This window comes from Helianthus annuus, chromosome 9 (genome assembly GCF_002127325.2).
Source record: "Helianthus annuus cultivar XRQ/B chromosome 9, HanXRQr2.0-SUNRISE, whole genome shotgun sequence".
Lineage (NCBI taxonomy): Eukaryota > Viridiplantae > Streptophyta > Magnoliopsida > Asterales > Asteraceae > Helianthus > Helianthus annuus.
In genome coordinates, this window is record NC_035441.2 from 153,310,436 (window position 1) to 153,336,312 (window position 25,877).

At 38.9% G+C, this 25,877-nt stretch overlaps 3 protein-coding genes and 2 long non-coding RNA genes across 7 annotated transcripts; 4 read left to right on the forward strand and 1 right to left on the reverse strand.

Annotated features, from left to right (window-relative positions):
* The first annotated feature begins 2,723 nt into the window (after positions 1 to 2,723).
* LOC110934871 lies at positions 2,724 to 4,165 on the forward strand. Its single transcript, XR_002588695.2, has 3 exons — positions 2,724 to 2,884; positions 3,421 to 3,474; positions 3,836 to 4,165. It is a non-coding gene; the product is annotated as an uncharacterized LOC110934871 (long non-coding RNA).
* Positions 4,166 to 4,953: 788 nt separating this feature from the next.
* On the forward strand, positions 4,954 to 6,051 carry LOC110933693. Its single transcript, XM_022176902.1, has 2 exons — positions 4,954 to 5,164; positions 5,225 to 6,051. Exons 1-2 carry the CDS (start codon positions 4,954 to 4,956, stop codon positions 6,049 to 6,051), a joined length of 1,038 nt encoding a protein of 345 aa, XP_022032594.1.
* A 3,575-nt stretch (positions 6,052 to 9,626) lies between these two features.
* On the forward strand, positions 9,627 to 11,115 carry LOC110934872. The gene is made up of 3 exons (XR_002588696.2): positions 9,627 to 9,786; positions 10,323 to 10,376; positions 10,738 to 11,115. It is a non-coding gene; the product is annotated as an uncharacterized LOC110934872 (long non-coding RNA).
* A 1,777-nt stretch (positions 11,116 to 12,892) lies between these two features.
* On the reverse strand, positions 12,893 to 15,015 carry LOC110933694. The gene is made up of 3 exons (XM_022176903.1): positions 14,574 to 15,015; positions 13,936 to 14,376; positions 12,893 to 13,851 (listed from the first exon to the last, which is right to left on the reverse strand). The coding sequence occupies exons 1-3, from the start codon at positions 15,013 to 15,015 to the stop codon at positions 12,893 to 12,895; spliced, it is 1,842 nt and encodes a 613-aa protein (XP_022032595.1).
* Positions 15,016 to 17,236: 2,221 nt separating this feature from the next.
* LOC110936863 (transcription factor CYCLOIDEA) lies at positions 17,237 to 18,941 on the forward strand. Of its 3 annotated transcripts, XR_004867571.1 has the most exons (3): positions 17,237 to 18,130; positions 18,310 to 18,474; positions 18,583 to 18,941. XR_004867571.1 is itself a non-coding variant. In XM_035977727.1 (2 exons), exons 1-2 carry the CDS (start codon positions 17,357 to 17,359, stop codon positions 18,634 to 18,636), a joined length of 780 nt encoding a protein of 259 aa, XP_035833620.1. In that variant the 5' UTR covers positions 17,237 to 17,356; the 3' UTR covers positions 18,637 to 18,930. The 3 variants fall into 3 exon arrangements, 2 of the variants coding, with proteins under 2 accessions (XP_035833620.1, XP_022034969.1); XM_035977727.1 differs by lacking the exon at positions 18,310 to 18,474 and having other exon boundaries at positions 17,237 to 18,082; positions 18,583 to 18,930; XM_022179277.2 differs by lacking the exon at positions 18,310 to 18,474 and having other exon boundaries at positions 17,239 to 18,130; positions 18,583 to 18,913.
* Positions 18,942 to 25,877: the final 6,936 nt, after the last annotated feature.

Here is a 25,877-nt window from a genome sequence, read left to right on the forward strand (position 1 = left end):
GATCCGTAATAGGTCTATGATCCAGTAGTTATTCAATAAGAGGCCATTGATTATGTTAACGTATCTGTTCTTCTTAATGGTGCTTTGAAAATAAAGTATTGACATCCCCCAATAAGGCCTACTTGATCCTAACCTTTTGTTTCAGATCTTTTATTCTACCATCCTCTAGTTCTACTAATTAAAGAAAATGGTATTAAAAAACGTAACCTGTAAAGTTTGCCGTTAAAAAAAAAAAAAAAAAAAGCTTAATTATTAAAGGGCGGATCTATCCGGACACCTTCTCCGCCTAATTTCACACTTTTTGTGCCCTAGACGCCTCGTATAGCTCTATACGAGGCGTATATGCACTGAATTCAAGGTGGTCTCAGAGGGTGTCAAGCACGACGTTTAAGGAACCCTATACGAAGGGTACAGCCCTATACGAGGCGTCTAAACTTGGTTTTTTTTTTTTGGCTGAAATGAGGGGTGTTTTGGTGGGTTTTGGTATGGTTTTTTTGATAGTTTTGAAGATGTGTTTATTTGTTGAAAATTTTTATGGTTTTAAAAAAAGTTTTTTTTTTTTTTTTGTTTTTTACACTATAAAAAGTTTTTGTTTTTTAAAAATCAACTATTTTAAAAATTGGCTCTTTAAATATATTATATCGATTAAATATTATATTGTTTTTAACATTTTGCTTTTTTAAATATTATTTCCTTCGATTAACATTTTATCTCTTTCAAATATTGTTTCCGTATTATATAAATTTAAGACAACAATCATTAAGTAACCGAATAACTGAAAACAAACATAAATATGACATATATAAGATAACTTTTTACATCCATAACAAAAATATATAAGATAAGTTTCTACATCCATAATAAAAATAAAAACAACAACAGGTCTATGCATCCAAATCCGAATCCGAATCCTGATGCTGCTGCTGCGGCTGGTGCTGCTGATGTGGTGCTCGAACCGGTGGAAGCGGTATCGGGGGGTAATCCCTCTCTCTCTCGTCTATCCTGCTCCGCCCGTACCAGCCAACCTACCAAATCGTTGAGCCTGTCAAGCTCGGCTCGTACATCCGGATGTAGCGCAGCTCCAGGGGCATGACCTGGAATAATGTGTCGTGGAAACTGAGGTGCCCCGGCAGGTGGCGGTGGCTGTGGCACCGCTGCACCGTCTACATCCTCCGGAGGGTCCTCCACGGGCACTGCATCAGCAGGATCTGCAGGAGGATGAACGGGCTCGAAATGCTCTGGTAGGGCGTCCTCTGTCCATACGCCCCCCTCGCGGTTTTTAAACCGCGGGCCAACGGCGAACCTCTTGATTACCTTCATCCCCCACAGCGTCTGAAAACCCATCCGCGTCGGCATGACTGGCGGCGTCCGTAGATGTGGGTCCTGGTGTGGTACGAGGCCCAATGAACGGGCAATGACGGTCACGTATGCCCCACCATACAAAAATCCGCGATCCTGCCGGTGATGGGCGGAGGCATAGTACTGGGCTAGACCGTGTGCTAGCGCGCACGGCCTCCTATACAACAAACAATAAAGGAAAAAAAAGATCTATGGTCGAACACCACTCACGGCTGTAGCCGCGCGCTGAAATAGAAGTAGCGAGCAAATGGTGCAGATACCTGCAGATAGTGTTAGCGAAATACAAAAAACAGAGATTAATAAACAGTGCATATAATCACAATAATTGCCATAATAAACGTACATACCTGTACAGCGGGTCCCTAACAAACGACATCCTACCCTTCGACTTCTCGTGCTCCCAAAAATCCGCCCCCGCAATCACCTGACAAAACCCTACAAGAGTGGGTTTTTCAACCACCACTAGCCCCGCTGTGTAAATCTCAGTCTCGATCTCCTCCTGCATGTATAAACCACAATGCACCGCAAACTCTGCTAGTGTCATCGAACGCATAACGCCAGCAAGCCTGAAAGAAACCTCAGGCGGAGGAGGAGCACCTGGGTGCGGGAGCGGCACTGGGACCCCAGGAGGGTAAAATGTGAATGACGAAAGGAACTCGACCGGCAGCTCCCTGTAGGTCGGCGTGTGCGCCAAATCAAAAAGACGATGCCACGGCGAATCGACAGGTATAAACCGACGCACTCTCGGCGTCTCAGCAATCCCGTCCATCGCATCCCAGTCGATCGCTGCATGCAATCCAATGTACATCCTCCTAAGCTTCTGGCAATGACGGGCGGCCTCGGTGCCGTCGGGAAACTCTAGATATGGATGCCCCTGCAACGTTTCCACAGGCGGTCGCCATCTCCGTCGTGGACCCTGCTGAACCGGCTCCACGTGAATGTCATCGCCCGGAATCAGATCGTCCTCCATAATCAATCTGCAAATAAATACCGTATACGTATAAAAACAATAATAAATAAATAAGTAAATAATTAATTAATTAAATAATAATAATAATAACATTAATAATAATAATAATATTTAATAACAATAATAATAATGTTTATAATAATAATAATTAATAAATAATAATAATAACAATAATAATAATAATATAATAATAAATAATAATAATGTAACATCCCATAATTTATAAGGTTAGATACTTTAATATTTAAAAGTTTATGATTAGTTATGATTATTTTGTAAATAACTTAAAGGAAGTTTACTAAAATGTAGAGGGGTATTAATGAAACAATAAACCAACATGGAGGGTTAAGAATGTAAAATTTTATATTAAATCATTTAGTAAAATTAAAATCCCAGAATGTTCTGGGGGTGTTGGTCGCGACCAGAGAAGGGAAAAAGGGGGAAACCCTAATTGCATGATTCAACCTCAAAATTCAGCAAGATTGTGAAGGATTAGAGTCATAAATCGCATGCTAGTGTCTAAATACTCTCTAATCCAAGTGTTTTGAACATAAGGTAAGATAAAATCTCACAATTTGATGTTTGTTGATGAACTAGGGTTTATACCAATTCGTGAATTAGTATGAAATTAGATTGTATGTGAGTTAGAATCATCATGTAGAAGGTATATTGTGCATGAATTCGATTTACTAAAGAGTTTGGGGGAAAAACCCACTTGTTCTAGCATGATAGTGAATAGATTGTAGATTAGTGAGTAAATCTTCAAATAAAATTGTATGAATGATAGAGTGTTGGTAGATTATATTGTGTAGAATGAATATTTGAACATGAGTGATTGATTATGTGAAAGGTGATGTATTCTAGTGAATTTATGCATAAGATACATGTACATAAGGCTTGATAAGTAGTACGCATGTTAGGTGTTTGATGAAATGCCTCAATGATAATCTAAGTAGTCTAAATAAATCGTTGTGAATGGATTTGTATGATGAAATTAAAGTATTGTCAATTGTTATATGAGTAGCATTGATACTTGAAAGTGTGATTAAGAATGTAAGAGCTATGATCTAAATAAGAACGAATTCATGTAGGATCGAAAGAAGAAGGAGCTAGTTCCGGATCACAAACAAAGGCACAAGATCGAGGTAAGTTCGTTACTTACATTTTAGTTATGAGTTTAATCAATCGCCTCCTTTGATTATTTGATTTACAATTTAATGTGCTCGTTTCAAACAAGAATGTGAAAGTGAGAATCCGTAGCGAACCATAGTGATTGGCTCGGTTCGGGTTCGAATGGAAGGGAATTAAATGGAAATTTTCTCCTTAATCCGTACTAAACGGGTTATTGGGGACTTTTGAGAGATAGTATGCTTATTCAACTAGAATGATTTGAAATATAATAAGAATGATTGGTAAGATATCTCGTAAACCGTGAACATGTATTATAAGCGAATGAAAATGTTAAGTGCATTATGCTAATGTATATGTTTTATTGAATGGTTGTAGGTAAAGCACAAGTTTAATCGTCGTTGCGTCACTCGGATATGAACACACCTTGATCACCCGTGATGCGCTTCCGCCTCTTTTGTAGTAATTTCAAATGTTAATAGTTTTGTAATGTCTAGTTGTGTTGAAGTCTTTAATCTTTAACTAGTCGTTTGCAAGTATTTAGTACTTAGAACTCAATGTTTGAAATGGTGGTTGAAAATGTTATGTTCTTTTGGTGTTTTAGGGAAAGTGTCGTAGTTTGAGTATTTTGATAAAGTATAAACAGGGAATTTGTCCAAGTTACGAATGGGTCATGCCCAAATTTTAAATTTTTAGGTGATTAAACTATGTGTCATTCTTGTGTCTTTCAAGTACCAAATTAGAGGGTGTTACAAGTTGGTATCAGAGCCTAGGTTTGAGGGATTCGAACACATTGTAGTGCCCGAACTCAAACCGAAAGCTCGCAAGGATGGGTGTGTTCGCTCCGAGACGCAAATAGAGGTAAAACTTTTAAGAAAGCTTTATAGTAATTAGTGTTACAAGTTATAAAGTGTTAGAAAGAAGTTTTGAATGTAGTAATAGTGATAAATGGTGCATTAGAATACTTGGGGGTTAGTAGAATTGAAACCGTGTGCGAAAACGGTTCGGAATGGTCAAAAACATGAATTTTGGGGTGAATTTCGCTGGGCGCTACCGTAGCTTACGGTGGCCACCGTAAGCTACGGTAGGTACTGGGCAAAAATAATGCTGCCGTAAGACAGGAGAGAAGCACCGTAAAGCATAACTCAGCACCGTAAGCTACGGTGCTCACCGTAGCTTACGGTGACTATCAAAGTTGCTGAATTTCTTTTATGTTGTTTGTTTGATTATGGGGATTGATTTAATTAGTCCCTAAGACCCCGTAATCCTTTGTTAAGGTCATTTTTACACCAAGAAAGTTGAAAGACGTTATTTAATAAGAAAGAAAGTACGACTTGATATAAGAATGGTTTAACAACACGACATTATCATCAATGATGATGACGTTTAAAGTATGAATTACAAATAGAATGAAGTATATGATAGAATGAGTATGTATGTGTTAGAGGGATGTACGAAAGAGGAATTTTAATATATAGAATGGATGTTTTATGTATATGACGGACGCACGTAACATAGATGATGCTGAAATAGCCCGTCAAGAAGCACTTAATGATAAGATGATGGAAGCGGCAGAAAAAGTAATGAATGCCAACCTTCCCAAGCTAGCTCAAGAAGTTGAGAGCCGAGTTTTAGGGATTGTTGATGAGATGATGGCTAGCAAGATTGAGGAGTTAAAGGAAATGATCGAAGGATCCAGAACTAGAAGTAAGTAACGAAGGTGTACATATAAGGATTTTATGGCGTGTAATCCCTTTTCATATAAAGGGGAGGTGGATCCAATAAAGTGTCAAAGATGGATAGCCAACGTTGAAGCTGTATTTGTGCGTAGTCGATGTGAGAAGGAAGATCAAGTAATGTTTGCTACGGGTCAACTTCAGCAACAAGCCAAGGATTGGTGGGATACAAAATGTAAAGAGATAGGGGAAGAAGGACTCCAAACTTTAACATGGCAAGAGTTCAAAGAATTGTTCCTGAAACATCATTGCCCGCAATCGGCAATTGATAGAATACAAGATGAGTTCTTGCATCTTCGTCAACAGAATGAGTCTATTGATGAAATTACCAATATATTCTACGATAAGTTGAAGTTTTGTGATGATTTCGTCAAATCTGAAAGGATGAAGATCAATCGGTACTATGGAATGTTGAAGGCTGAGTATAGGGAGTTCATTACTCCTTCAAAGTGTGAAACTTTGGGTGAACTCATCAATCTAGCTCGGGATAGAGAGATAGAACTGAAGCGACAAGTGGAAAGAGGAGAGAAACGGCCTGCTGAAAAGCCATCAACTACGAGCCCCTCCAAGAAGCCTAAGCAACACGACACTAGAAGTAAAGGAGGATCAAAAAGTAGTATTCCCCCATGCAAAACTTGTGGAAAGCTTCACACCGGAGAATGTTTAATGGGAAAGAAAGGGTGCTACAACTGTGGTCAGGAGGGACATCCTTACTTTAAGTGCCCTAGTCCCGTGAGGACGTGTTTCAATTGTTTCACTCCCGGTCATGTAAAAGCTGACTGTCCAAAGCTTAAACAACAAGGGCAGAAGGATGAAAAGAAGAATGAAAATCAGAAGGCTCGGGGAAGAATGTTTTAGATTACTACCGAGGAAGCCAAGGCCTCACCGAATGTCGTGTCAGGTATTTTCTTAATCAACCAAATACCTGTGAATGTGTTATTCGATTCTGGTGCTAGCAAATCTTTCGTGTCAGACGAACTTATGTGTTATCCCTCTTTTAGAAAGGAACGAATGTCTGTACCCTTAGAAGTAGAAGTAGCGGATAGTAAAAGTTATTTGTTATGTGAAATTTGTAAGAATTGTAAGATAACCATAGAAAACGAAGAATTTGAAATAGATCTCATTCCTATGACTTTGGGGGAATTCAAGGTGGTAGTCGGGATGGATTGGTTATCCCGCTATCACGCGGAAATTCGATGCGAGGCGAAAGTTATTCATGTATTCTCACCTAGTGGGGCTCGAATAAGTATTTGTGGGGAAAGAAAGTTAGAGACAAAACTGTGCACGATTGTCGAGGCGGTGAAGCACGCAAGGAATGAGGGTAAGGTTTACTTGGTTTATGTAGTGGATACAAGACAGAAGGTGCCTGAAATTGGAGAAGTAAAGTGGTGAATGAATATGCGGATGTGTTTCCGGATGAATTACCGGGATTGCCACCTGAGCGAGAGGTGGAATTCCGAATCGAATTAAACCCGGGTGCCAAGCCAGTGGCTAAAGCTCCTTATAGATTAGCTCCCACTGAGATGCGAGAGCTAATGACACAGATACAGGAATTACTCGATAAGGGCTTCGTACACCCGAGTGTGTCGCCTTGGGGAGCCCCGGTACTCTTTGTGAAAAAGAAAGACGGCACGATGCGCATGTGTATAGATTATCGAGATTTGAACAAGTTGACCGTGAAGAATAAATACCCTTTACCTCGAATAGATGATCTTTTTGACCAACTGCAAGGAGCAAGTTGGTTTTCAAAGATCGATTTGCGTTCGGGGTATCACCAACTTCGGGTACGGGAAGAAGATGTTGCGAAAACTGCGTTCAGGACCCGATACGGGCATTACGAGTTTTTAGTAATGCCATTCGGACTGACTAACGCCCCGGCCGCTTTCATGGATTTGATGAATAGAGTATGTCGGCCCATGCTGGATAAGTCTGTTATAGTATTTATAGATGATATCCTTGTGTACTCTCGCAGTAGAGCCGAACATGCAAATCATTTGCGTGAAGTGTTAGAGATTCTTCGGAAAGAGAAGTTATATGCTAAGTTTTCCAAATGTGCCTTCTGGCTTAGAGAGGTGCAATTTCTTGGCCACGTCATTAATAAAGATGGTGTCTTGGTAGACCCAACTAAAGTAGAGGCTGTTGTGAACTGGGTTCCTCCTAAGAACCCGAGTGAAGTGAGAAGTTTTCTGGGATTGGCTGGGTATTACCGAAGGTTTATACAGGATTTTTCCAAAATAGCGTTACCTTTAACCAGACTAACCAAGAAGAATGAGAAGTTTGTGTGGGGAGTTGAGCAAGAGAAGGCATTCCAAACCTTGAAGGATAAGCTGTCTGACGCCCCAATTCTAACCTTACCCGAAGGTTCAGAAGACTTGGTAGTATATACTGATGCTTCACATCAGGGCTTGGGGGCTGTTTTAATGCAACGGGGTAAAGTGATAGCATATGCTTCAAGGCAGCTTAAACCACATGAAAGTAACTACCCAACACACGATTTAGAGTTGGCTGCAGTAGTATTTGCGTTGAAACTGTGGCGACATTATTTGTACGGAACTAAATGTACCATATATTCGGATCACAAAAGTCTCAAGTATTTCTTCGAACAAAAAGAATTGAATATGAGACAACGAAGGTGGTTGGAATTAATTAAGGATTATGATTGTGAAATCCTTTATCATCCGGGGAAAGCCAACGTTGTAGCAGATGCGTTAAGCCGGAAGGAATACCCATCACCCATACAAGTTAAGTCAATGAAAATGACTGTCACCTCTAAACTTTTGGAGTTGATCAAGGAAGCACAAATAAAATCCTTAAATGGTGATCCAAAGAAGGAAAGAATGAAAGGCCTAATTGGAGAATTAAAGATGAATGCCGACGGCGTCATGACCAGGTATGACCGAATCTGGGTACCATGGTTATCCGAGGTGAAATCATTGTTGCTAGAGGAGGCTCACAAATCCCGCTATACGGTACACCCGGGGGCTACAAAAATGTATCAAGATTTAAAGAAAGGGTATTGGTGGCCTGGAATGAAACGAGACATTGTTAAGTACGTGGCTAAGTGCTTGACATGTTCCCAAGTGAAGGCGGAGCACCAAAAACCGTATGGTAAATTACAGTCATTAGAAATACCAGTTTGGAAGTGGGAAGATATAACCATGGACCTTATTACAAAGCTACCCAGAACGAAACGAGGTCACGATGCTATTTGGGTTATTGTCGACCGACTTACAAAGAGTGCTCACTTTCTACCAATACGAGAATCTATTTCATCCGAAAAATTGGCGGAAATTTATATGAATGAAATAATTGCTCGTCACGGAGTACCCGTGTCTATTGTGTCGGATCGTGACGCAAGATTCACGTCTCGTTTTTGGCGAAAATTTCATGAAGATGTGGGCACAAACTTGCGACTAAGTACCGCGTACCATCCGCAGACGGATGGACAATCGGAAAGAACTATACAAACGTTGCTTGATATGTTGAGGGCTTGTGTCATAGACCTAGGGGGTAATTGGGATAACCATTTACCGTTGGTGGAGTTCGCGTACAACAATAGTTATCAAAGTAGTATCAAAATGGCGCCATATGAAATGTTGTACGGTAGAAAGTGTAGAACACCTGTATGTTGGGGAGAAGTCGGGCAACGGGAACTTGCGCCTAAAGATGTTGTAGCAATAACGAATGAAAAGATTAATCAAGTCCGGGCTCGTTTGAAGGCGGCGCAAGACAGGCAAAAATCCTATGCAGATAAAAGAAGGCGCCCTATAGAATTTCAAGAAGGTGATCGTGTATTTTTAAAGGTTTCGCCGTGGAAGGGAATAATACGGTTCCGCAAACGAGGAAAGTTGGGCCCTCGATACATCGGACCGTTCAGAATAGTGGCCCGTATTGGTAAAGTGGCATATCGGCTAGAATTACCTCCAGCTCTGGATGGAATCCATGACACGTTTCACGTGTCTCAACTAAGAAAGTGCCTCGCGGATGATACAGCGCATGTGTCACTTGATGACATTGAATTGGATGATAAAATGAGTTATATTGAAAAGCCGGTAGCTATCAAAGATTCCAAAATAAAGCATTTACGAAACAAGGCCATTCGACAAGTTTTAGTGCAATGGCAGCATCGGAAGGGATCGGATCTAACCTGGGAATCTGAAGATGAAATGCGAAAGCACTACCCGTCTCTTTTTGGTACGTAATAAGGTTTCGGGGACGAAACCTCTTTTAAGGGGGGTAGATTTGTAACATCCCATAATTTATAAGGTTAGATACTTTAATATTTAAAAGTTTATGATTAGTTATGATTATTTTGTAAATAACTTAAAGGAAGTTTACTAAAATGTAGAAGGGTATTAATGAAACAATAAACCAACATGGAGGGTTAAGAATGTAAAATTTTATATTAAATCATTTAGTAAAATTAAAATCCCAGAATGTTCTGGGGGTGTTGGTCGCGACCAGAGAAGGGAAAAGGGGGAAACCCTAATTGCATGATTCAACCTCAAAATTCAGCAAGATTGTGAAGGATTAGAGTCATAAATCGCATGCTAGTGTCTAAATACTCTCTAATCCAAGTGTTTTGAACATAAGGTAAGATAAAATCTCACAATTTGATGTTTGTTGATGAACTAGGGTTTATACCAATTCGTGAATTAGTATGAAATTAGATTGTATGTGAGTTAGAATCATCATGTAGAAGGTATATTGTGCATGAATTCGATTTACTAAAGAGTTTGGGGGAAAAACCCACTTGTTCTAGCATGATAGTGAATAGATTGTTGATTAGTGAGTAAATCTTCAAATAAAATTGTATGAATGATAGAGTGTTGGTAGATTATATTGTGTAGAATGAATATTTGAACATGAGTGATTGATTATGTGAAAGGTGATGTATTCTAGTGAATTTATGCATAAGATACATGTACATAAGGCTTGATAAGTAGTACGCATGTTAGGTGTTTGATGAAATGCCTCAATGATAATCTAAGTAGTCTAAATAAATCGTTGTGAATGGATTTGTATGATGAAATTAAAGTATTGTCAATTGTTATATGAGTAGCATTGATACTTGAAAGTGTGATTAAGAATGTAAGAGCTATGATCTAAATAAGAACGAATTCATGTAGGATCGAAAGAAGAAGGAGCTAGTTCCGGATCACAAACAAAGGCACAAGATCGAGGTAAGTTCGTTACTTACATTTTAGTTATGAGTTTTATCAATCGCCTCCTTTGATTATTTGATTTACAATTTAATGTGTTCGTTTCAAACAAGAATGTGAAAGTGAGAATCCGTAGCGAACCATAGTGATTGGCTCGGTTCGGGTTCGAATGGAAGGGAATTAAATGGAAGTTTTCTCCTTAATCCGTACTAAACGGGTTATTGGGGACTTTTGAGAGATAGTATGCTTATTCAACTAGAATGATTTGAAATATAATAAGAATGATTGGTAAGATATCTCGTAAACCGTGAACATGTATTATAAGCGAATGAAAATGTTAAGTGCATTATGCTAATGTATATGTTTTATTGAATGGTTGTAGGTAAAGCACAAGTTTAATCGTCGTTGCGTCACTCGGATATGAACACACCTTGATCACCCGTGATGCGCTTCCGCCTCTTTTGTAGTAATTTCAAATGTTAATAGTTTTGTAATGTCTAGTTGTGTTGAAGTCTTTAATCTTTAACTAGTCGTTTGCAAGTATTTAGTACTTAGAACTCAATGTTTGAAATGGTGGTTGAAAATGTTATGTTCTTTTGGTGTTTTAGGGAAAGTGTCGTAGTTTGAGTATTTTGATAAAGTATAAACAGGGAATTTGTCCAAGTTACGAATGGGTCATGCCCAAATTTTAAATTTTTAGGTGATTAAACTATGTGTCGTTCTTGTGTCTTTCAAGTACCAAATTAGAGGGTGTTACAAATAATAATAATAATAATAATAATAACAATAACAATAATAATAATATTTATAATATAATAATTAATAAACAATAATAACGATAATAATAATAATAATATTAATAATTAATAAATAATAACAATAATAATAATAATAATAACAATAATAACAATAATAATAATAACAATAATAATAATATAATAATTAATAAATAATAATAATAATAACAATAATAATAATAATATTTATAATATAATAATTAATAAACAATAATAATAATAACACTAATAATAATAATAATAATAATAACAATAATAATAATAATAATAATAACATTACAAAAAAAAAAATCAGAGCCTCGTATAGCCCTCGTATAGGGCTATACTCGGCGTCCTGTTCTACTGGTTCATCTTCAACATTATAGTCAAACCCCCAAAACCCAACAAAAATCAAATTTCAGGGCAAACCTACGGTCTAAAGGCAAAAACGAGGCAAAAATACTTAACTACAGGATGAAATACGTACCGGTGATGCTTCAAATCTTCAAAAATACGGTTGAAATACGTACGAGGCGTATAGCTCTGTCTTGTCCGTATGTGTGTGTTTTTGTTGTTTGGGGGTGTAATCAGTGTCGTCTAGCCCCCCCCCCCAGACTTATACGAAACATAGACGACTCGTATAGAGCTATACGAGACGTCTATACTTTTTGTTAAATGACTATTTTGCCCCTGTGTAGCCCCCAGTATAGGCATTTTTCAGGGGCAAAATGGTAATTAACCAAACCAAAAAGATATTTCTGGAGTGGTTAATTACCATTTTGCCCCTGAATAATGCCTATACTGGGGGCTATACAGGGGTATAATGGTCATTTAATAAAACTTTTTTAATAATTAAAAAAGGAAAAGGTGTTAAAGTTGCCGCCTCAGTTGTACTTCTCGTACAGACCTGTACGTGTCGTCGAGGCTTCTAAATTACCTTTGAGCCCCTGTTAAAGGGCTATACTGGGGACTTTCAGGGGTAAAATAGTAATTAACATAAAATATTTTCAAAATTCAAATTTAAAGTAAAAGAATTGTTACCGCTGAAATAGACGACCCGTACAGGTCTATACGAAGCGTCCATTTTCAAAAAATTCAAATTTTGAAATTCAGATATTCAAAATTTAAATTTTCAAAAACCCGCTCAAATAGACTACCCGTATAGCTATATACGAGGCGTCTGGTTTAAGTAAAATTACTTTTTAGCCCCTGAAATAAGCCTAGATTGGGGGCATATCAGGGGGCTAAATTGTCTTTTGGTCAACCATATACGACTCGTCTAGCTCTATACGAGTCGTATACTTGTATTTTTTTTATTAAAATCTTATTAACCTGTTTTAATGAATTCTAATTATAGAATAATGATAGAAATTATAATAAAAATTATAGAATTTGTAGAAAATTATAGAAAAATACTATTAATTACAAAAAAAAAATACTATTAATTACAAAAAAATAGTATTAATTACAAAATAATACTATTAATTACAAAAAAATACTATTAATTAATAAAAAAAATACTATTAATTACAAAAAAATACTATTAATTACAAAAATCATTCTTCCGTATAACTATCTATGTAATTAAGACTGGGGTTTGATCTTGGCCGAGGATTCATTATCGATGTATACCATTCTAGACGTGGCAAGTACATATCTTCCCATTGTTCTGTATGGGGTCTTCGGTGGGTCAACCATAGCCCGTGTGCTGGTGGCATAGGATAATCCCCTTCCAGCTTAACATGTATGAAGTGGTTCTCGTTAACATGTAAGCGTTATGAATAATGGTTGTTGATTAGCCGGAGGACTTAGTATTGGGAAGTAAGTGGAACTCACACCCATGGTTGTCGTTAACAGGTGCACCCCGATACCGTACGTTTGTGCAATAAGAAGTCCTGCAAAGGGGAAGTCCATCCAGTGATTCTCCCCACAACCGGCCACTGAATCCCAAATTAGGCCCTGACGATGCGTGTAAAAATAACCTTCAGCCCATGCTTCAAATATTGGGAACCAGATCGATTCGTTCTGATCCATTTCTTGGACAAGGTCCCTTCTAATAAGCCCCCATGAACTCTTATCCATCCCTAAGCCCACAGCCACAGACCGAAACCCACAATGACCGTCCGGCATCACATCTCGTATGCACGAGACGTACGGATGGAACACTGGCGGAATGGCAGACTTAAACCGTTCGATGATTCCCACGTACTCGTCCCCAATGATTAAAGGAAAACCGTGATCATCTCGTGTCTCTTTCTTCTTAGAACTCTTTGAACGGCTTAGGCTCGCTTTGAGTTTTTGGGACCTTATAACCGACTGTTGTGAGGCCTGAGACGGAACGTACGAGCTGTGGCGAGGTTTATCGTACTTACTTTGTCGTGAACCTTCAAAGCACGTGTTTGCATCACCGAAGGAGCTTCTCCTCAATTCTTCATCTATACGAGAGGCCTCGTCCAACCTTTCTTGTACCTGCTTTGTTGTTGGTCGGCCACGAGTATTTTGTTGGACAACCGGTGGTTTCTTGGTAGATTTCGTTGGAGTCAACACCGCTTTAATCTTTGAAATCAGGCTTTTTTGCTGAGCTGGGGGGTGCAACTGTAATTGTTGTCTAACAACATCTAGCTCTTCGACCACGTCAACGGAGTCGTCTATCAATTTACAACTATGGAAGTTAAGTTTCCGCCAGAAGACGTCTATGTCTTCGAGTTGAATCGGACGCTCTGCACGGTTAAAAACAATATTGTTTAAGTAAAATGAAAAAAGGAAATATATCACACAAGTGTTGTACGTTTAACAATTATTACCTTCACGCATGTACTTTTCTATCCTACAAGCACAGGGCAACCCATAGCTATGCCACATTTGGCAACCACATGATGAATTAAAGCGCTCCAAGACATCTAGCTTCCTAATTGCCTCTCCATGCAACAAGTCAAGGGCTGTATGGGATACTTTTCCAAGTAGGTGTTGAAACATCGGGTGTTTGTGGTGTTTCATTGTTTTTTCGATGCTTTCTCGAAAAGTCTTCCTTATTTCACCGAACTGTGTCTCAACTATATCCCGGACACAACCAACCACACGGTCCAGCGAGCTCCTATCTAGGACGTATCTCTTTAAGTTGGCGTGTTGGCTTTCAACTCTGTTTGTAGTACGATTACCAAAGTTGCGCCTCTTATCAGTCCACGCAAAGACAAACATCTCCTTATAGTCTTTTAGCCAGTTATCGTACACGTATTTAAAGACTCCTAAAAAGTAAAAATAATTTAATAAAATTTGCATAGGTGAGTCGTATGTTATTAGAAAAACTTACTAGAACGTTTGCACTCCACAAGTCGTTTTCGCATGTTGCGCAAGTGGTAGTCGTAGATGGGTATGGATGGAGACTCAATCAATGTCCCCCAGAATGACAAAAATTTCTTCCAGTCTTCGTCTGTGAAGGCACCCTTGCAGTGCTTCATAACATTCTGTTGTATGTGCCACCTGCAAAGAAGCCTGGAGGCGTCTGGAAATACTTTAGCACACGCGCCCATAAGGGCTAGGTCTCTATCCGTTAAAATCACACGTGGCTCCATACATTCATCCAACATTGACTTAACCCTCTTAAGCACCCACACAAAGTTATCACCTCGTTCTTTACTAACAACGGCATGCGCGATAATAAACGATTTGTTGGTAGGCGTCATACCAACAATCTGAATAAAGGGCATATTGTATATGTTTGTCTTGTACGTCGCATCGATCATCATGACGTGGGGGAATGCACGCCACATGACTCTCGAGTCCCGATGAAGAAAGAAGATCTCTGTTACGATCTCTGTTCCGGGTTCTTCCCATGTCTCGTAAATAAAGTCGTTGTTTATCAGCACATTTTCTAGTGACTGCATGGGAGTCAATCCTTGTCTTTGTTCGGCTCTAATCTTCGCTACAACGTTTTGAACGTCTTTCTGAACATGAAACCTTTCGGGGTCCTGCTTCCTTATCGTTTGAAATATTTTGCGCGGCTCCATGTTTTGAGCTGTCAGCTGCTCGATCAGTTTCATTTCGCTTGGAGTAAACCTTCGCACAAACGCGTGGGTCGACAGGTCCTCACAAAGTTCGTGGTTATGTTCAATTGTTCCGTCTTTTATCTCCCAGGTTTCATACGGGTGGTTTCAGACAGCCAACAGGTAAAACGAGCAACCGGTTTTTTTGCTTCCAGCTTTTCTAAGTGTTGATGTACTCTGGTGCTCACCACCACGATCACATTCAAGCCATACCCTCCCGGTTCTTCCCCCGATTTTCTTTGATCGACGGGTGACAATAACGAAACCATCCGCGTTTGCTATTTCTTGTATCTGTTTCTTTAGTTCATCTAAGGAGTTGAAAACCTGTAACATCGACAATATTATTAATAATAATAATAATAATAATAATAATAATAATAATATAATAATAATAATAATTATAATAATAATAATAAAATAATAATAATAATAATAATAATAATAATAATAAAATAATAATAATAATAATAATAAAATATTAATAATAAAATAGTAATTTATACCGTCTTTTTTAAGTACGGACTGTCCAGAATGGGAGGTGCTTCACCACCATATCTACCATATCCACCATAACCACCATATCCTCCAACGTTCGAATTGTTTTGATGAACGTAAGGAGTGCCCGGGGAAATGAATTGCTGATGATCACCGTCTCCTCCGTATCCACCGTATCCACCATATCCACCATATCCACTGTCTACTCCGTATCCACCGTCTCCTCCGTATCCACCGTCTCCTCCGTATCCACGGTCTCCTCCGTATCCACCGTCTCCTCCGTATCCACCATCTCCTTGGTATCCACCGTCTCCTCCGTATCCACCGTCTCCTCCGTATCCACCGTCTCCTCCGTATCCACCGTCTCCTCCGTATCCACCGTCTCCTCCGTATCCACCGTCTCCTCCGTATCCACCGTCTCCTCCGTATCCACTAGCATGGTATGAGTCATCTACAGGGGCTGTTTCATCAACAGGAGGATGCTTGTTCAAATCTAGAAACGGTCAGTTTTGTTTTCCTTGTATACTAGACACAACCTCCTCTTGCTCATTAGAATCGGGAACGCCAGACTCCTCCAAAATAGACAACCGTATCATCATTAGTAAATAATAGACTAAAACAACAAGTAATTAAAACATTTAAGCTAATAACTGTTACCAGAACGCTTTCGTGCCCCCACTTTTCGCTAGAATACTGCCCGAAGATATAGTTGCCGTCCCAATATGATGACATTTCAACACTCCGGGATGATAAGAACGCAAATACAAACAACAAGAGTACTTCGAATAAATACAAGAAGAAACAGAATGTGTGAATGTGAGTGTTTGTTGAATGCTCGGGTGTGGACCAAGAATGCACTGTAGGTTGCATTTTATGTGAGCTAAAGACGCCTCGTATAGGTCTTTAGTCCCCGTATGCCTTTAAGTCATGTCAGACATAGTCTCATCATAGTCAAATCGGTCAGCCCAAGACGCCTCGTATAGATCTATACGAGGCGTCTAAGTACCCTCGTATTGACCCCTCGTACAGGGCTAGACTCCCCGTCTGATGTGACTGATGTGACGTTGTACGAGGTGCAGAAGCTGGTCGGGAAAAGCAACCCTATACGCCTCGTATAGGGCTATACGAGGCGTCTAGAAGGGTGTGGAAATAGGGAATAAGGTGTGTGAATATGTAGACCCTTATTAAAACAAAATAATCTCAGTTGCCGCTTAAAAAAGTCCTTAATATAGCTCAGCTACACTGAAGAGGAAGTGAAGATTTGGGTTTTAGGCCATAGGTCTCAAGTTCAAATCCGATCCCAACCGGGTGTTATCGCAGTTGGCCTTCAGCCGACGGGTTTTGATGGGCCTAGGTATGAGGTCGCCTTTTGCCATTGGGTTACCTCGGGTAGCCGGGATTTTATTTGTTAGCCGATAAAAGAAAAGTAAAAGTAACTTAATTGGTCAAGCTTAAAACTTTTATAAATTCCTATAAAATTCGTATGTATTGCTGTATCCGCGAATGAAAACAAATGCAAGTTGTTATTGGACATCTAATTAATTTCCCTTAATTTGATGTACTTAATTGTGCCCTAAAAAAGAACACTGAAAAAGTAAAAGCAACGAAGCCATTAGCATGAAAGGAACTCGTGACTTGATCAATCTTCTTTCTTAGGTTTTCAATTTTACTTTTGTTAATTATTACAATGTTCTCCTCTAGCCCTTTTCCAGAGCTTCCCTTATCCCCCAATGACTTCATCCCTCCCAATTTGTTGTTTGATGATGAAAAAGATTGTGTTTGCTTTAACTCCTACCAGAACAAGACCGACCCATTTACCTCTGATGGCTGTTTTTTTCATTCTCCTCCAATCATAGAGAACAGCAAACAAAATTTTGCTAGCCAGCAACAAAAGTTATCTGAAGGACCATTGTTAGAGTGTTGTGAAGATCATTATGAACTTTTAGATGCAGTAAAATCTGTTAAGTGTATGAAAAAAGCAGTCGAATCAAAGAAAGACGTACGTAGTAAGATCTGCACAGCTCGGGGTCTTAGAGATCGGAGGGTGAGATTGTCCATTGACATCTCAAGAAAGTTCTTTTGTCTACAAGACTTGTTAGGTTTTGACAAAGCAAGCAAAACTCTTGATTGGCTCTTTACCAAATCAAAGAATGCAATTAAGGATTTGGTTGACGAAACAAATCACTGCCCATCTTCCAATGTAAGTGATGAATCTAATGTGAAATTTCTCGAATCTATTAAGGCAGATTCAGATGAGGATAAAGGGAAAAAGAAGTGTGTTGATGGTAAAAAGAAGAAAGTGACACAGAAGTCGATAGCTGGATCTCAAGAGAATCTTGCAAGAGATCAGTCAAGGGTTATGGCAAGAGCAAGAGCTAGAGAAAGAACAAGAGAGAAGATGAACACTAAAAAGGTTAATGATGAGTTGAAGATACTAGTTCCTGATGAGTTTGACTGTCAAGTAAGCCCTTTAAACCTAATAGTACCTTGGTCTAGCAAACAACCCAGATCAAGATTCATGGTTTAACAGCCCAAATCAAGAATCTGCTCAGTTGTTAGGACTTCAGACCATGGTTAAGCAATCAAATCATTTAAGCTCTCAAATTTAGTACCCCCACCTAATGGATCTTTTGTATTTAGGAAACTAGAGCATGCATTTCATGGGTAATCGTGTAATCATGCATTAATTACTCAAAAACACTTGCTGTCACTACAAGGATTTGACCGTACAGTTAATGGAATGGAGATATGCATGATTTTACTTTTTCTTTTAGCAGCAACCAAAATCTACACCACATGCCTATAGTGAGTGAGACTTGAGACTTGAGAGCGGATCAATTTAATACTACCGTTGGGCTAAATGCCCTTTAGCATTCACAATATTCCTAATATTTGTTTGTGTTTGGTTGACAGATCGAACTTCCAAAGAAAAGCAGGAAAAGTTCACAGAGCAAGCTTGACACCTAGCAGCAAAGTTATAACTGATGAGCAAGAGTTAATGGTGGAAAACAAGTGATATTGTAAGGATGTAAGTCTACCAATATTGTTTGCTACTGAATTAATCATATTCGTTATGTTTATTAACACATTTGACTTGTAGTAACGATTCTTGATTGATATGAACTGAAAATTATCTGAGTCAGTTTATATGATGTAACATTATAGATATTATTGGCCCTAATAATTCTTGACCCAAGTTTAGATAATGCATGGATTGATTATTTCTAATCTTCATCATCATTTAGTAATAGTTATGTGTCAAAGCTGTTAACATAGATTTAACTATATGTATAATATGTAATTATGCTTGTAATTTAGTGATCAAGAATCACGATGCTTCATCTTGGGTTGCGTCAATTAGAACCGGTATTCGTATATGTATAGCTAGGGTTAGTGTGTACAATAGTTTTGTTCTTGATTAAACAATCAGTTTGAATCAAATTCCTATGACAATAGAAATAACCTTTGAACTTAGCTTTCTTTTCTAATGGCACAAGTTTAACTGCAAACACCACAAACCTAGCTAGTGAGGATCTAGGGAATGCATGTAAACTTGAAGTTGCTGATGTCTGAGTATCTTGCTAATTTAGTCAACTTAAATTGAGAAAGGAACCTTATGCTTGCTTTTGTGTTAAAATTAACCAAGTGAACATGGAATCATTTGAAACTTGTGTAAGTTCTCACTGAGCCACACCAATTTTGATGAAAGAATTGCTGGCTTAGTTTGGTGCACTTACACCTTTGCACACCTCCTCTTGACCTTTATGCATTTTCATTAATTAAAATTGTGTGTGTTTTTTTTTCTTTTCTAATATGCGTATCTACCTTCACTTCTATATTGTCAAAAGTGAGCTAGGCGAGTGCCTAGGCGCTTAGGCGCAATGAGGCACCGCCTTTTGGAGAACTAGGCGCAAATCTGCGTCATTTTTCGCACTCAGGCGAGCGCAGGCGCAGAAAAGCGCCCTAAACCGGAAAAACAGCCTTAAAACAAGAAGGGACGACCTGAAACGTTAATTTACAGAGGGTAGATAGTTAGGAACCTGGTTTAGCAACTTCTTGAAAACTAACTGGTTATACTCTAGAGCATTGTAGCCGACCAGCAATGTGGTGGACCGGTGTCGGTTGATCTTTTTGATATGAAATCCTAATTCAATAAAATTGATGGGCTGCCTTTTGTAGATTATGTGTAAATGGTGTTGGGCCAGCCTTATTTTTAAATAACTAAACTATTTTTTAGACTAGATGAGTGTCTCAACTAAAGATCTTTAAATTATTTTTCACTTTATTGTTTTAGTTTGTTATAAATACTTAGATATACAGAGTGCTGCTAAGTATACACCTTCTCACGCACTTAGCTTGATGGCCGGGTCTCCCCATTAAAAATGTAATATCCTTCCCATATGGAGGTAATTCCTTTAGCCACCACCTATCTTTGACATTGGCTAAATAACATTTTCTATGGGCAACAGATCTTTGAAGATTATTTTGGCTTACACGTTTTTCTTTTCTCTTTTTTTTTTTAAAAAAAAAAATTCACAAACAAACGTACCTGGTAATTAAAACCCCACACATAGTTGGCTGTGTATTTGATTAAAAAGTGTTAAATAATTATGTGGATGTTCAGAAAAACATGCTGCAGCTTTTATTGATTTATTATTATAATAATATATACATAGTAAGGGCATACGGGGCACCATGCGGGGAGTGGGGCGGTGACCCAAGTCCCCGAGTGGGAACACCGCCGCCATCACCGCGGGGAGGGTTCACCGCACAAAAAAGAGAGGAGCGAGAGAGATGATGATGAGATGGAAGGTGCTGATTGAATAAAAAGTATTTATGTAATTAAGAAAAAAAAATAAAAAAACAAGTCTCTCAAGAGAGGAGTGTCGCCATCAAATTGAGGGTGTGAGGGGAGTTAAGAGGGGAGCTGACGTGACGCGTGCTAATTGGCCGTGCGTAAGAGAGGGGACTCCCCTAAGAGAGGAGTGCCCCTCTCACCCTAACACAATTCCTTATACCGATTTATCTTGTATAGTTGTTAAAACGTTCTTCACCTAATATCTTATAATCGGTACCATTGATGTAGACATCGCAACAATATTTTCCCAACTCCTTCTCGAATTAAATAGGTAGAAAAAAATCTCCTATGATTAATATCTCTTTGGGTCCACAACTCCATGTCATAGTCTCGGAATAGTTATCTTTTCAATAATCAGCATATTTATCTTAAGTTTAGCTGTGACGAGAAGTGTCGCTTTTAATAGTACTACAAATTTCAAAAGACAGAATTTTGTGGGTAAAATTGTTAATCAAGCTAGAACATTAAGGGGATAAAGATAGTACAGAAGTTAAGAGTAGCTTTCACACCCAACTGGACTTTAATATACATTACTAATCTGCCAACCACCTAATAACACTCGCAGATATTTTGTGTAAATCACTGTCAAAATGCACATAAGAAGCTTAAGCGATCATTATACGCATGTCTTTTTCATACTCTCTCTCTCTCTCTATATATATATATATATATATAGATACATGAAACTCACACACCCACAGATCTAAGTACTTTAGGCAGGCGCCACAAGTAACTCATATCTTTTTACTGTTCATTCTAAATTTTATAACTTTCAACCATTTCTCTTGTAATCAGGATCATTGATATAGACGTCACAATAGCAATATTGTCTAACTTTTGCAATAGTTGAAAAGTCATTTGCTAATTTATGGAGGTCTCCATGCATGATAAAAATAAGGTATTAAGTCGCTGTTGGGTGGAACTCCGAATAACAAATAACAAACTCACAATCTAACAGGAATATTATTTTATGGAACTCTCACAATCTACCATTAGTTTGTAATCGTATTGAGAAATGAATAGTATTGTAAAATTCAAAATTAAAAAAAAAAAATAAACAACACAAATGGACATAATTTATTATAAAAAAAAAAAAAAAACTAGTTCATTCATTGATCAAACACGTACATTAAATAGAGAACTAAACAAACATGATCCTAAAGAAAAGGAGTAACCTACTACAACGTGAACAAAATAACATCCCTAGAAGCCAGGAAACAAACCCATGACTTTGACCCACTAAAACACAAACAAACATGTGACTAAATAAATAAAAATCTGCAACCCGTTTTAACTAGATCCGCACCTTTTCTGCTGACCCAAACCGGAACCGTCAAGATTATCCAACACTCACCCCCATAATCTTGACGTCGATCTTGCTCGTTCTTGCTAATCTTGCTTGATTCGAACTCCCTAGATTGCTTACTTGCTTCAAACCTTCTTGCTGAATTTCTATACAAACCACATAGGTTCGGTCTTGCTACTTGCTACACTAACCATCGTTCTCTTTCTTTTTTCTTTTTTTTTTTTTTGAGGCCTTCTTTCTTTCTCGCAAAGCGACGCCGGCCTTTTTCCTTCCTTCTTCTTGTGGCGCCTCTTTTTTTCTTTTCTTGCTGATGTCTCGATCAACTAACTTTCTTTCTCTCGGTCTTCTTTCGGTCTGACTTTCTTTCTTAGGTAAACCACCAGTCTCGGTTACCTCCTTCGGTCTTCCGTCTAAACTTTCTTCCTTAGGTGAGCCTTCGGTCTATGATCACCTGTGTCGGTCACTTTCTTTGGTCTTTCTTTCAAGCCACTCGGTCTATTGTAGCTTCGGTCCCTTCTGGCATGTCTTTTGTGGCTCCTTGGTCGTCTTCTCGGTTTCACGCTAGAAATTAATTTCCAGCCACGGTCTCTGTCTTCTCTTCATGTCGGTTCTTCATCTCCGGCGACGGTCTCTCTCGGTCTTACTACTGCTATACAGGATCTTTCTTTTGCATGCGGTTCATGACTTCTTTCTTCTTACTTCAGCCCTACAGCCCACGGGCTGCCCTTCTCTCAAAACGACTCTCAAACCGGCACTCGTTTCTCAACCTTGTTAATCCCACGGTATGAGCCTAGAGCTCTGATACCAATTGTTGGGTGGAACTCCAAATAACAAATAACTCACAATCTAACAGGAAGATTACTTTATGGAACTCCCACCAGTTCATTCATTGATCAAATACGTACATTAAATAGAGAACTAAACAAACTTGATCCTAAAGAAAAGGAGTAACCTACTACAACGTGAACAAAATAACATCCCTAGAAGCCAGGAAACAAACCGATGACTTTGACCCACTAAAACACAAACAAACATGTGACTAAATAAATAAAAATCTGTAACCCGTTTTAACTAGATCCGCACCTTTTCTGCTAACCCAAACCGGACCCCTCAAGATTATCCAACAGTCGTTGTTTTCAGGATTGCACAACGGCTAATTATTCAAACAATTTAGGTTCCATAAGGGTTAATATCCATAATATATATTCAAGAGTTTTGTATCTAAACAGATTGTCGGATCTAAATGGTCAAGCGCATGTGATGATTGTACAATGAAATACATATGTTTTTGTAGGTCCCTAACGGAGGATCTAGAGAACCTATTCCATGTAATTTATGTCACACCCCCAAAATCCACATGCGGAGCATCACCGCTTGGAGGCGTGACATGACCAGGATCAAGCCACCAATCATATTGAACATAGCATATAATCAAAAGTAGTTTATGAAAACCATCACAATACAATTGATGTTCAAAACAATACACAGTTTAATTAGCGGAAGCATAATATGAAAACCCAACATAAGTATTAAGTTCGAAAATGTTATAATGTTTTAACATGGCATCCACTGTCCATGTCCCACAACAACTCCGCCTCCCAATGCAAGCTCCATGAGTACCTATCGACCTGCAAGGCATGTAACAGAGTGTCAACAACAAAGTTGAGCGAGTTCACAGTTGGTTGTTCAGTTAAAGAGTTCGTTTCAATAATCGTAAGTTCGTTTCATAATCATGCGTTACCCAGTACCCTTGTTTCCCAAACCTTTACAATAGTAAGTGGGGGCTTCCCATGTTGTATGTACTAGACTAGTCATATCCATAGGTGTCCTTCCCAATCCGAGGACAATGGTAAGTATGAGTTTACGTAGGTTTTATGTAAGTGCCCTTCCCTAACCGAGGACAGTAGTACGTATCAAGTACGTAGGTTTAGCGCTGGTGCCCTTCCCAAACCGAGGACAATAGTATGTAGGTTTTACGTAGGTTCTAACACTGGTGTCCTTCCCGAACCGAGGACAATAGTACGTAGGTTTTACGTAGGTTCTAGCACTGGCGTCCTTCCCAAACCGAGGACCGTGATAAGTAGGTAGTCTAGTAGTGATGAGAGTACGGGTAGTCATACAATCCCATTCCCAACCCACCGGGAATCCCATGCCTTGGAAGAGTGTGAACTCACCTTGGTTTTCTCGGTTTGATTAACTACTTAGTTCCAATTAATCAGTTTGGGCCTATGGTATGCACGTGTACATAATCAGTTTATATTCACGAAGTTCACGTATGCATATACAATCACAGTGGTATTGAACCAGCAATCATGAATAACACAAAGCACGTATTCAAGCTCATGCAAGTCATGTCTATCATTTAACAACAGTTAACTAACTCAGTTAACCCTTAACAGAATCAAACTAAGTTACTGTGCAGTTTACCCACTCGACGAAACACCTCTGTTTCATCGTGAATCCCCTTCGACGAAACACTTGGTTTTGTCGTGTTCCCTTTCGGCGAAACACCTATTTGTTTCGTCGTGACTGGCCTCGACGAAACACCCTTTTGTTTCGTCGTGCCAGTTTCGTCATGATATGTGTTTCGTCTACAATATCAGTTACGTCGTCAACAGTTATCGTCATCACCAGTTACGCATATTACAGGAACCCTAATCATCAGTTCATCATACAGCAATCATACAATTATCATTCAAACATAATAGGCCTTACGCTACTAATCATTAATCCATATGCATCACAACAGAATCATCAATGGAATAGAACAGGGAGTATATAATCATCCAATTCAATCACAAAAACTCTAACAGTTCACCGATTCGTATATGTCAAACAATTACACATTCAGACACGACAGTTCTCAAACATCATACAATCTAAATCATCATTAAATACAATAACCTAACACATAATCGTTACTAGTACTCTATTCGATTGCCTAATCAGATTTATAAGGACAATATCATCAACATATGCATACAAGAACAGTCACGGGACTAATCACACTAACCGAGAGGGCTGAGATCTCACACAAGAGTAATAGAAGAATGGTGTTTGATCAAATTGAGAGCACTGTCGTCGAATGAAGGTGGAGAGCACTAGGGTTTGCAGATCAGCCGAAAACATATTCTAGTACTACTTTATAATGTTATATACTCGAACTGGGCCTTTACTGGGCCTCGGCGTAATAGTGGGCCGGCGAAACCACTTGTTTCGTCGAGATGTGGATGACGAAACACTTCTGTTTCGTCGAGGTTGTTGATGGCGAAACACTTTGTGTTTCGTCGAGATGGTTTGGGGTGAACAGTTTAAAGTTTCTAACTTCTAAACATATTAACAAACAGGTTACCAGCTTGAATCACATAACACAATACTCACAATACATTTAGCATGTCAGAAACGTGTACGGTTACAAAGCAAACAAATCATATAAACCACCAACTTAACAATTAACATGCATTTAAAGCGAAAACAGAATCTTGGAAACTCGAGTTGTCACATTATCCCCAACTTGAAAGAAATTTCGTCCCGGAATTTAGCATGCGGATACTGAGGAAGCTAATTAAGTTGTGTAGTTTACTAGTTTTCCTGGGGTGTCACATCATCCCCCCGTTGATTTAGAATTTCGTCCCGAAATTCTGTAGTAGCTTCAGCCTCAGTAGTAGTTGCATTGTTCTTGAACAACTAGGGATACTTGAGTTTCATTTGGTCTTCTCGTTCCCAGGTGAACTCTGGGCCACGACGGGAGTTCCAGCGAACTCGAACAAGAGGTATTCTGGTGTGCTTAAGGACCTTAACATCATGGTCAGTAATCTCAACTAGTTCCTTGACGAATCGCAACTAATCATCGATAGTGAGCTCCTTCAAAGGAACTATAAGGGTCTCATCTGATAGACACTTCTTCAGATTTGACACGTGAAAAACGTTGTGAACCCCACCGAGTTCTGCTGGTAGGTTCAGTTTGTAGGCCACCTTGCCTATTTTCTCGATGACATCGAACGGTCCGACATATCGCGGATTGAGCTTGCCTCGTTTACCAAA

Excerpts from the sequence above, each read along its gene's own strand:
- LOC110933693 (XM_022176902.1), top strand. The coding sequence starts at position 4,954 with ATGACGGACGCACGTAACATAGATGATGCTGAAATAGCCCGTCAAGAA. Across the intron at positions 5,165-5,224 it reads CGAAGGATCCAGAACTAGAA|GGGAGGTGGATCCAATAAAG; the intron begins GTAAGTAACGAA and ends TTTCATATAAAG.
- LOC110936863 (XM_022179277.2), top strand. The coding sequence starts at position 17,357 with ATGTTCTCCTCTAGCCCTTTTCCAGAGCTTCCCTTATCCCCCAATGAC. Across the intron at positions 18,131-18,582 it reads CTGATGAGTTTGACTGTCAA|ATCGAACTTCCAAAGAAAAG; the intron begins GTAAGCCCTTTA and ends TTTGGTTGACAG.
- LOC110933694 (XM_022176903.1), bottom strand. The coding sequence starts at position 15,015 with ATGCAGTCACTAGAAAATGTGCTGATAAACAACGACTTTATTTACGAG. Across the intron at positions 14,377-14,573 it reads TGTTATGAAGCACTGCAAGG|GAGTCTTTAAATACGTGTAC; the intron begins GTGCCTTCACAG and ends TTTACTTTTTAG. Across the intron at positions 13,852-13,935 it reads AGAAAAGTACATGCGTGAAG|AGCGTCCGATTCAACTCGAA; the intron begins GTAATAATTGTT and ends TTAACCGTGCAG.